At 34.1% G+C, this 12,255-nt stretch overlaps 2 protein-coding genes across 5 annotated transcripts in view; both read left to right on the forward strand.

Annotated features, from left to right (window-relative positions):
* The first annotated feature begins 5,173 nt into the window (after positions 1-5,173).
* Positions 5,174-10,845, forward strand: htatip2 (HIV-1 Tat interactive protein 2). Of its 2 annotated transcripts, none has more exons than XM_044095846.1 (7): positions 5,174-5,547; positions 6,963-7,152; positions 7,251-7,358; positions 8,100-8,237; positions 9,098-9,159; positions 9,822-10,051; positions 10,495-10,845. In XM_044095846.1, the coding sequence occupies exons 1-6, from the start codon at positions 5,432-5,434 to the stop codon at positions 10,036-10,038; spliced, it is 831 nt and encodes a 276-aa protein (XP_043951781.1). In that variant the 5' UTR covers positions 5,174-5,431; the 3' UTR covers positions 10,039-10,051; positions 10,495-10,845. The 2 variants fall into 2 exon arrangements, with proteins under 2 accessions (XP_043951781.1, XP_043951789.1); XM_044095854.1 differs by having other exon boundaries at positions 5,413-5,547; positions 6,921-7,152.
* Positions 10,846-11,198: 353 nt separating this feature from the next.
* The window catches only part of prmt3 (protein arginine methyltransferase 3), a 55,739-nt gene continuing 54,682 nt past the window's right edge, over positions 11,199-12,255 (forward strand). Inside the window, exon 1 of one of the 3 annotated variants that reach the window (XM_044144579.1) lies at positions 11,199-11,216. The gene's annotated coding sequence lies outside the window, so the exon portion shown is untranslated. Of the gene's footprint in view, positions 11,495-12,255 lie in introns of all 3 variants that reach the window. The other 2 variants (XM_044144559.1, XM_044144570.1) reach the window with 2 other exon arrangements.

The following is a 12,255-nucleotide window of genomic DNA, read 5'->3' on the forward strand; positions in this document are numbered from 1 at the left end:
CTCCACTGTGGATGTGTCCCACTTTCACTGTCTCAGGCCTCAGATTAAACCTTCATCCGCTCCGCGGCTCATGCGGACTGTAAAGCTGTTTATTGGGAGACAATGAGCAACAGATTGTGCTGTCAGGGCCCATTAATTAGCATCATTAGCATCACACTTCAGAGTCTGAGCTGGACTGATAAGCCTTAAGCTGTGTATGGGTACAGCATGTGGCACATATGTATGCAGGCATGCAGGATTTGCTAATAAATATGCCTTAAATAACAATGTAAACATGAAGGATTTTTATAAAATTCTGTAAATTCAGGTTTTGGAGAATCAAAACGACTTCTAAGGGATTCTTCGTTTACCTATCAGGTTATAACAGAGTCATAAATGCAAAATGCCTATTTTTTGATTTGCTTATTTGATTTGCAGATGTTGATCTGTAGCCATGCAGTCATTCAGGTTTTTAGTCAATTTAATTGCCGATACCATTATTCTAAACATGAATGTTTACATGTAGTCCACACTGCAAAAAAAAAATAAAAAATCTTGAAAAGTACACTTGAAATAAAACTAAACTAACTTACTTTTCTGCAACATATAGGATCTTGTTTTAGTCAATAATTCCTTAATATTGATAAAATAGTTCTGGTTCCATTGGCAGAATATTTTACTTATAACAAGACATTTTTTCCATGTTATAAGTGAAATATTATATACTTAAAACAAGATCCTACTTCAAGGGACTCATAGATTAGTGCACTGAGAAAATTGCATTTGTGTTTTTGCAGTGCAGCTGTAGTTTAAAGGTAAAATGTTGCTTAACAATAATGAATGAGATGCATGGAGAGTCATTTCAGCCAGAATTAATGCATAAATAAATTAATAAATTAATGAAGAAATATAAATACAAATAAATTAAATAAATCAAACAATGTATTAATGAATACATAGACCTGTCAAAATAAAAAATTTTGCCGATTTCCTGCCAAAGATAGATACACTTTATTTTCAAAAGAACACTTAACACTGGAACAAAACAACCAAAAACAAAAATAAAATGGATTCTCAGTCTCCAATAACAAAAAATGTACTTGATTAAAAACTAAACAACATAAAGCCAAAGTGTAAATAAATACTGCATTTAATCAAAAGAGTGCAGATTATGAAGTCTGTATATTATATCGCCTATAAGTAATCATTAAATTCAAATAGAGAGGATGGACATATCCGACTACCTGATGCAATAGTTCACACTACACGATATTTTGCTCCGAATTTCACCTTAGAGAATAATAGATATTGTCGTAAGGGGAAACGCCAAGATTTTACACATCTTGGGCGTCCTAAGATTGTCACTTGTGACTTTGCAACCGATCATCCTGTAGTGTGTGGTGTGTTACGGTAGATGTCATGGCCGCTCCGAACTAAATCAGGGGTTTTTCCGACTGGGATTGTTAACGCAGCCTGTTGAATGTGACAGGTAGCCAATCACAAAGCACGGCTTCCCCTCTGTGCTTTCTGAGGGGAAATTACAGAGGGGAATCCCAAACAACTGACAGCAACTCGAAGTCCAGCGGACATCGGAGATGATATGTAGAAACAAAATTAATGTTTATTCAACATTTTGTGCAAAGAATATAGAAATGACAAGGGGAGGAGTTGGAGCGAAATTGCTACGTTGATGAACCCGGTAACTTTTCAGCTGTTCTTCGTTAACGTGACATAAATAGGTTATAATGATTTTCATTCAGTCAGGACGTTACGCTGACACTAGAGCCACATGCGTTGCAGATAGATTGTAGTAAAGCATTGATTAATGCCTGGTTTTAAAATGAGTTAACTGGACTTGTAGACTTTATTTTGTGCCCATTGTTGGACACCACATGGCACAATCGAACTCCAACCGTTACCTAGGATTTCTGTCGGCTAATGTGTGATCTCTCAGGTTTTGAAAATGGGCCGACAATCGGCCGACAGCTCTAAGATCGTGTAGTGTGCGCTGGACATTACACTGAGGAAATGAGGAAGGGAGGATCAGTGGAGAGCAGTGGAGTTCATTCAGTGTCATCAACAGAAAGAGATAAAGGCTGGAAGAAACTATAATACCGATATTGTGCCATTAATTGATTTATTGTTTATCGTGACAGGCCTATAAATACATAAATAAAATAATGAATAAATAAATATATAAAATAATAATTAAGTCAATGTATAAATAAATGAATTAATAGATGAATAAATATATAAATGAATGAATGAATAAATTCCATCCAAGATATTTAATAGGCATTATAAAAAATAGCAGAATTTTGGGGTCTATAATGTTTCCTTTATTTAATTTGAAGATGTTACAATTTGACAATACCAATTTTTATTTTGTATTTTTTTTATGCTATATTTTACAAAGATAAAATGCCCAGCTATAGCTTTGTGTCATGATTTCATTGTTTTTTTTGTCTAGAATCTTTGGTTATGGTAAAATCAGACATGTTGCCTAAAGTTGACTTCACTTCAAGAAACATAGGTTACTTATTTTGTTTATGTGAAAAGCAATAAATTACACTCTGAAGGTATATTTTGTAAGCTTATTTTGTAGTTTTATGCAGAATCTGCTGCCAGAAACTCAGTCCTGACGGCAAGACGTGAATCAATCATATTACGCAATATTAAAGAGCACATTGAAAGGATTGCGCCTTTGGTTAAAAGAACGAAGACGGCGTGGAAAAAAAAGGAAAAAAAAATAATCTTAATCCATATGTCTTTTAGTGTCTGCTAATCAATGGTTAAGCGCAATTGATCACTTACCACCAATGGTATTTCCACCTCCAGCAGTGGCCTTCTAAAAAGAAATTGAACCACGTTTCTGCCACGCACCCAGAGGCATAAGCCTTCTTACTCCAACTTCCTATCTAATCAATGTGAGAGACAATGACTCAACAGGTGCGACAGACAGGACCCCAGCAGCAGCTCTCTTCCCTGCCGCTGGACCCAATTAGCCCCCGCGGTTCAGAAACAAAGAGGCGACATTTCATTTCAGCAGAGTGCCAGTTTAAGGCCTCTTCTTTCCAACCTCGGCCCATTTTCTTCCTGTCTTTTACTGCTGACATCTTTAAAGGATCATCCCTGGCTGCATCATTTTCTATTAGATTGGGTCGATGCCTTGTGTTCAAAGTGGCAGGGGTGTTAAAAACATGGGGTGTTGATGAATTCATTGCATGTGACTGCACTTGCTTTCTTTGTGCGCAGCTTTTGGCAAATGAAACCCCCTGGAGGTCTGACAAAAGGCAAAAACATTTTCAGAGACTCAACCTTCACTCCACTCTAGATTTCCCTCAAAGAATAACAAAACTAACTTTTTAACTTGTAGAATATTAAATTATTATTTTCATTTCTGCACAAACTTGATCATAAAAAGAGCCATTTGTGCTATTTGTAGATTAGAGATGTTTTGCCAGGGAGAAAATATTAACGCTGGTCTTTAATTTTGCATTGCTAAACACAGACTCCAATGTATTTTTCTGAATTTTATATGCTAGACCAACACATAGGCTAGTAGCGGGCATTTATCATATCGTTTATCATTTATCGTGAGAAATTTCTTAATATGATATTTCCAATTTATTGTTGTCACAATAAATTCCAATTAATGACATTTAATTGGATGGAGAATGTCAACAGCAATGTTAAAATCTTGCCAGTGATTCTCAGTTGGATTTACGTCTTTATTGTCCATAAAATTGCACAAATTGAGTTTCTGAGAATAAATATAAAACAATTTTTTTCTATAAAAATATGAGGCAGTTTTTCAGTGGTTTTAAAATGTCTGTATTTTGCACTTATTTTGCATCACACCAGTCATGTGATCAACAACCAGAAGTTACTACTGGCGGAAATACGAAGAAAACGACAGGAAGTAGTAGGAGGATGTTTTTATTGACTTATCACCTGAAAAGACCATGTTTTCTTTTTAGTGAACAAACTTGTTCATGTGGGATTTTTTTGTGTTCTGTGCACAAGTAAGCTGACGCTTAGTGCACCAACCCCACCAGGGGGACACCAAGAGCAACGTTTCATTTTATTTTATAGTGATAGATTGAAAATTTTGCACATTTTACACATCTGTTCCAAATTTTAAGAACAAAATATATTAACAACATTTTTACTGTAATTTCAGCGTTTATCTGCAGATGTTACTTTGAAATAGTTAAATAATAATAATATGCCACACCTAAAGACCACTATGCAGTTCAAAATGCAAATAAATTTGATTGTATTTGCTTGTTTGTGACTTCTGTAATGTTAAATCAATTGCCATAATAACAACATGATGTAAGCTTATTTTTAATGACACTAGTGTTAGGCACGTTACATGCATATCTAACTTTATTTCCTGTGTCCCATTGAGGGAACTTGTAAGTTGGAGATGTAAGGCATCTATTTATTTATTTATTTTTTGCCAATTTTCCATGAAGACCAAATTTAAGAAGCAAATGAAAATTGTTCCGGGCAATAGATTCTCCTACCTGAGTTGTAGATTTCAGTAGCTCATTATCATGAGTCTCCACTACTTGTTTGATTATTTCTCTCATTACTAATTAATTCACTTAACTCTTATGTTTACAAGCGGCACAAAGGTCTTTTATTGCTGTTACTTCATGTGTTTTTATATGTCATTGGTATCTCAGTACCCTTAAATTTATGATATGCTGTGTTGGAGAGCTGAATAAAACTGAATATTTTACAGACTGGATGCTTTCTTAATGCTCTCAAACATAAGATCCACCTGAATAGACCATGTTTTCTTTTCAGTTTCAAGTACAAATCTGCCATAGAAAGCTTAAAATAACTAATTTGTGCAACATTTTAGTCACCAGCTAATTAGTCACTTATTATAATATAGTAGCCTATATAAATTTTTTGTCATCAAAAACTCATTTTTGATGAAAAAAAATTAAAGCAAGACATTCTGGACATATCTTGAGTCCTTTCCAATAACATAATTTTATTTTCCAGTAAAACAGCTCTGTGATTTGGGTCATTAAATGACTGCATTCAGTGAATTATGACATAAACTTGTTAGTATATAGCTTACTTCACTGATGCTTTTCCATGTGTTAAGATGAATCTCTGTTTTAAACTGGGATCATAAACTTTGGTCAAAAACATTGTCTCACTTCGAGCGTCAAGCCGTCCAGATTCCAGTGCGCATGCGTCATCGACAGTGCGTTATCTTCCGTTGGTGATTGCAGCAGCCCCAAATCCAGTAATTTTCGTCTTTCTGTTTTACGTACGGTTTCAGAAATAAATTTTTTTTAGCCGCGCAGTCCAATGTAAGAGCTTTTGGGGATTTTATTTTTCCCATTGCTCTTCCCGGAGCAGGAAGACGGCGCTGCTTGTAGATATGAAGCAACCAGGAAGTGTCTAACCATCTCTCGTTTCTGTTATGAAACTCCTCTGCTCCACCCTGGGGAAAGCGACTTGGATTTTAACCGTCACTGTTGCCATCGTTGCAGCGGTACTTTATTATTTCGACGACACTTCTCCAAGCAAATATAGCAGGTAAATAAAAGACGCCATTTCTTTTATATTCGTTTGGCTTTAATGAACACAAGAACCGATATATTTGCCTCTTGGCTCCCCTGTTTATATGAGTTAAAGACATCTGGCATACAAATCTGGGTAAATAAAACAATCCGGGATCTTTGTACTCGTTATCTTGATCATGCTTCCTTAGCAAAAGACAGAGCTGGCCGAAGGTATACGCGTACTAGTACTGCCTCCAGAACAGCAGGGGGCCCTGAGCAGCTTCTAATACCAATAGACAGATCCTAGTTTTTTGGCGTGGTAGTAAAACAAATGAACATTAAAATACATTTATATTTCAATGTTTAATGATACCAAGATTCTGTATTAAAATTGGTACATTTCTTAAACCTACTTTTGAATTTGCTTAAAGATTTATGAGAAATAAATATAAAATTGTACAGATTTGTGATTTAGAATAACACAGAAATTAAAAGTATTAGCTCTGGTGATATAGAGTAGAATATCTATTCACAACTAGTTTTATAGCAGTTGTGTTAACAGTGATCTTTTACTGTCACTAATTCACCATTTGTCAATCATTTCTGCTCCTTGTGTTTGTACTGACACACATCAGGCAGTTTAAACCATCATTAGTCTATTTATAAAAGCAGACAGTTAAATTGCACCCTGTATCAATGCCATAGTTAAACCATGTACTTCAGAAGAATTTACTATTTATTTACTGCTAATTGGTTAGCAAAAATTGGAATGATAATCATATTCTGCTGTGTGTCCTGTGTCATCCTGGTCCAGCAGTAAATATAAAACCAAAATATAGAAATAAATTTATTAGAAAGTAGCCATATTCTTTTGAATTTCCTTTTAAAACCGTTTAGAAATGTTGGTCACAATAAATCTATAATTTAAATCAGGGTAGAAACATGATAAATGTAAATAGATAATACATCTGATTGAATACTCAACATATAGGACATTCACAGCTATTATCGACAACCGCACAGCATTCTGGGAGATGTAGGGAGAGATAAGCTTTAGCTGCTCAACCTCTTAATGCTAGCTAAGCAAAGTGGGTGGCATCAACTCACTCACTCAATCTCTCACTCACTGGTTACTTAGCAACACCCTGGTTACCTAGCAACAACTTAAGTAACTTGTAAAGCAGTAGCTTAAGGTTTTGCCACCTCATAACTGTTTAAAAAAACAAAACAATTGTGGAGTTAAAATACGGATAAAACAGAAAACGTTCTGCTACCAATTTGGCATCATTTCAGATATTTAAAACAAAAATGATCAATATTATCACTTTTTTTTTAAATCAAAATTGTCCAGCTCTGTTTGAAACATGTTACATTTTTTTGTGTTTGCCACTTCATCACCTGTTCTAGATAAGTGATAACCCTTCTGCCTCATGTCCATCTGACTCCCAGCATGGCTGAGGACATGAAGACCCTGGAAGAGAAGTTCAGGGGTCAGAACAAGAGCTGTTTTATCCTGGGAGCTTCTGGGGAAACTGGGAAAGTGTTGCTTCAAGAGCTGCTAGAGAGAAACATTTTCTCCAAAATAACCCTCATTGGACGAAGACAGCTGAGCTTTGAAGATAAAGCGTGTGAAAACCTGGTTGGTGTCTGGATGCAGTTTTTACATTATAACATAACCCTTTATGTTCTGCTTGAGACTTTTTTTTATTTATGCCTTTTTATTATTTATGCCTGCAGATACAGGAAGTGGTTGATTTTGAAAAACTCGATGACTATGCTGCTGCTTTCAAGGGCCATGATGTGGGCTACTGCTGCCTGGGAACTACCAGGGCAAAAGCAGGGGCTGTAAGTAAATGTTATATAAGGTGGGCGATAAGCTGGAATTTAATTCAAATTTCAGCATTGTTGAAACGGTGGCAATGACCAGAGTTCCCAAAAATTGTACTCAAGTAAGATTAGCATCACTTCAACTTGCTTTTACTCAAGTATAAATAAAAAGTGGCAAGAAATTACATAAGTAAGAGTAAACAAAATATTTGGCAAAACGTCTACTCAAGTAGTGAGTAGCTGATCAAATTATCAATCATTGAATATTTTAAAATTACATCATCAGATTGACCAAAACATAAAGTTAAGTGTAAATTTTGATATTTTAGGGACAAAAATGGCAATAATTCATATTGGTAACAAATGTAAGTATAATAACGTAAATAAATGTAAATATAATAATATGAATGTTATTGAGTAAATATAGTTAGTTACTACCCAACACTGGCAATGACTAAGCATCAACATTTATTTTAGGGTTGGTTGACATTGCCTCTCAAGCGTACCATAGGAATTAGCCTGTGAAAATATTGAGCTAGAGATCATAAAGTTCAACCCTATTGTATGAAAAATTATTATTTTATTTTTGTTAGTCAGATGTTAAAGATGATTAGTTTGGACATTGTACCTACAATTAGCATAAATTTAGGTATGATGCTAATTTGTGACACCAGGCAAATGGTGTCATTAATTTCCAAATGATTAAAGTATAAAAGGCAAATTGAATCCTTATCTCCTGTTATTATTTCTGGTTTTTAGGACGGATTCGTCAGAGTTGATCATGACTACGTTCTGAAATCTGCAGAGCTCGCCAAGGCTGGAGGCTGCTCACAGTTTCACCTGGAGTCCTCCAGAGGAGCCGATAAAAAAAGTAGCTTCCTCTACCTCAAAGTCAAGGTCAGTTATTAGCTTTTTTGTACTACTTCACTGCAAAAACACAAAAATCTAAAGAGTATTTTGGTCTAGTTTCTAGTGCCAATATCTTAGTTCACCTGAAAAAAAGGCAAAAGTAACATAAGTAACTTTTCAGCAAGATATAGGAGTTTGTTTTAAGTCAATAATTTTGTAATGTTGATGAAAAATTAGCAGTTACACTGCAAAAACACAAAATCTTATCAATTAATTTTGTCTAGTTTATAGTGCAAATATTTTAGTACACTTTAAATACGACAAAACTAGGTAACTTTTCTGAAAAACATAATAGAAGTAAATAATTCCTTTATATTGATTAAAATAAATTTGTTCTATTGACAGATTATTTCACTTGTAACATGGGGAAATTGTCTTATCATAAGCAAAATAATCTTCCTGTGGTACAAGAACATTTTCATCAAATTAAAGAATTACTTAAAATAAGCTGATATATTTTGCTGAAAAGTTACTTGTAAGTTAGTTTTGTCTTATTTAAAGTGTGCCTGTGTTAAAAGTGAAATAATCTACACTGCAAAAACACAAAATGTTACCAAGTATTTTTGGTCTAGTTTCTGTGGAAAAGATATTTCCACTAGTATTATAAACTAATGTTATATAAGACATTCACTTATAAATGTCTTGTTTTAAGTGAAACTATCTGATGAAGGAAGTAGTAGTTTTTCATCAATATTAAAGAATTATTGACTTAAACTCTTGTAGAAACTAGATCAAAAATGTATTTTTTCTCATTGGTGACATATTGAAATCCCTTTTTCTGAGCATGTTTCTTTCAGGTAAAACAGTCATTAAGAGTTCTGATGGTATGGATGTTTTTTTTTTTCTAGGGCCAAGTTGAAGCTGAAATTGAGGCATTGGGTTTTGACAGATTAGCCATTTACAGACCAGGGTAAGTGATCCCATTTTTTAAGAGAATAGACGCAAATAGTATGTAAAGCAGTGGTGTCCAAACTTGTATCAAAGGTTATTTATTTGTATTTTTTATTTATTTATTTATTTTTTTTTTCAGTTGAAAAATAAAAAATTATTTTATGGGAAGTTCTTTTCATCTTGCAACAAATTACCATGCATTTTAATGTGAAAAGTCTGAAAAAGGGTCTCAACCTTGTACAGTTTCCGAAATTGTTGGTCAACGTTCCAGTTTTAGTTCGAGAACTGTCTTTGAAAATCGCTAACACTATTTAGCTCATTTTAATTATTGGATGCAATTTGTGGCCTTACTTACTGATATTAAATTATTGAAAATCAAAAAAGACAAAAAAGTATCCATCTGCACCAACTTTATTTGCTGGAGAACTACTTGAACTATTTTTAAGTTGTATCAAGAGGCCACACAAAACTACTCCAAGGCCACAAATGGTCCCCAGGCCACCCTTTGGACATCCCTGATTTAAAGGAAGAAAACTGTATTTAAATTAAAGGCTGTATTATGTGAAAATTACAATAAAATGACCACTGATTTAACTTTTGTCCTGCAGTTATGACTCCGCTGAGAATTAAACTGACTTTAAACCAAAAGCGTCTGTGGACTGTACCATTTTATTCCTATAGGGTTCTGTTAGTGGACAGACAGGAGAGTCGACCCGGAGAGTGGCTCGCCAGGAAGTTCTTCAGCGCCTTCTCTGCCGTTTGCTCCAACTCCATGTCCATCTCAATCCAAGCGGTGGCGAAAGCGATGGTGTCCAACACTCTGCTGCAGCCGGAGCAGAAGGCGGAGATCCTGGAGAACAAGGACATTACCAGTCTTGGAAAAGTGAATGGGAAATAGATGAGCATGGAAGGTACAAAATGTTGAAAACTGTTATTTTATTTGTTTAAACTGAATTAGCAATATTTCTGGAAGAAATTTTATCAGCTGATTTAGATTGATCAATTTTATATTAAATTATTGCTTTATTAACATTACAGTAATCAAATCTGTCTTAGAATTACTGAGCAGCGTTTTGCATTTTTCGACTGATTGATTATTTAATGATTCTGATTTAAGCCCGAACTCTGACTCCAAAATTACTTTGAATCTAATTCTGTCAGGAAAAATTTATAATTTTTGGATCAAACTGGATCTACTTGTTAAATTTTCTTGCAAAGCTTTTCTTCACAGCTTTTATTTTGGATGATCTTAATTGATCAGTGAATATTGATAAATGTTAATTGTGATACCAGTACATTACACCAGGCACCTAATTTAAAACTAACTCACTAAAACAATTTTTTGTATTTTCAGGTCATTGTGGCTGCTGTACATATATGACCACATTCTGCAAGAGCCTCATCAAGATATTTTTGAAGTACTTGAAAACAGATATTCTTATATTTATTCCTAATTCCAATCAAAGAATGACTTGTGCATAAAGTAAAGTTTATCATTTTGTGTTGTATGGTGGTGTTTAAATCAGGGGAATATGCCAAACTGTTTGGGCTTTTCATTTGTGCTCTAACACACTAAATCACCGCCTTAAGCTGATTGTGTTGACATTTTATACACAGAATGTCCATACATGTGTTGCAAACATATTCAGTAAATGATGCTACATATTTAAGTGTGTGTTTAAAAATCAATAAAATATTTTCACATCTATAAGCATTTTTCGCCTGTCCCATATTAGACATTTGTGATTATTGCAATATTTTATTTTTCTCATGCAAGAAAAAGATCTTGAAATCAATTTTCAGGTGATGACTGACAACTTAGTTTCACATACTCTGCATCAAATGATAAGTACTCATAAGGCGAACTAGTTTTTATTAAAATATTAAAAAGATGTTCCTGTCTTTATACTGGACGATCTAATTAGTCTACTTCTTTGATTGATGTATTTTTTAAGTACTACATAGTTTGCATATTTGTCGATGATGCAACATCGCCCTCTTGTGACTTAAAATGGCTACACATTTTGTTGCTCTAATTCATTTGCTGATTCACGGGAACAGGCTGATTGGAGCCAGGTGTGCGGGATTGGAGAACGCGGATTTTTGAGAGTGGAAGCGCTTAAGCGTTATTTTGGCGAGCAATAAGTTGATTTCTAAGGTGTTTTTTGGCATAATCTGGACTGTGAGTGGATCTGGATGGCTAGTAGTAATGGGGGTGTTCAGAAGATGAAAATATGGACACAGGATGGTCTACGGTAGAAAATAGAAGCGGGGGAAGAGATGAAGTTAAAAGGGGACTAAATGCTGGTAAAAGATCTCTTGAAGATGAGGAAGAAAGGGGTGAAATAAAGAAAGTAATGATGTAAAACTTTAAAGTTATATTAAAGTTTAAGTTTGGACAAAATATGATTGGGGTAAGTCCTATCAGTTTATCAAATGGATTAAAGAAAGTTATTGGAGATGTAGAACTAGATAAAGTTTTGAGGGATGGGAGCCTGCTTATTATTTGTAAGAATGCTGAGCAAAAGAATACGGCATTAAAAGTACAAAAAAGGAGGCTAACATTAATCAGTGTTAGAAAAACTGATTCATTTTCTTGCATATATTGTTAATTACTCAGAACAAGCAAGAACTAAAACCGAAAAAGTAAAAATTATTGTAAAGGCAGCTACCAAGTTTCTTAATGTCAAAGATCTGTCATGGGAAAAAATTCATGATGAACTTGGACATGGAAAAAGATTATCTGAAAAAGAAGCTTCTCAAATTGTTGCGTATTTCTAATTCTACAATGGAACACTCAAAGTTTAATAGCTAATGGTCAGGAATATAAAGGATTCATTAACAAATTAAATACAAAACCAGACATAACATGTATTCAAGAAACTTGGCTTAAGTCATCATTGCAATTTAATATTCATGTTTACTCAGTTTTACATAAAGATGGAATAAATGGGAATGGAGGAGGATGTGCCATATTTATAAAAGAAAACATAACATTTATTCAGCTTTAAATAATAACAGATCTAGAACTTATTGGTGTAGAAATTTGGACAAATGATCGAAATATCAAAATAATAAATTATTATAATCCTTGTAAAAAATTTTAAAAATTAAA

The sequence above is a fragment of the Gambusia affinis genome, linkage group LG02, assembly GCF_019740435.1.
Source record: "Gambusia affinis linkage group LG02, SWU_Gaff_1.0, whole genome shotgun sequence".
In the NCBI taxonomy this organism is placed as follows: Eukaryota; Metazoa; Chordata; class Actinopteri; order Cyprinodontiformes; family Poeciliidae; genus Gambusia; species Gambusia affinis.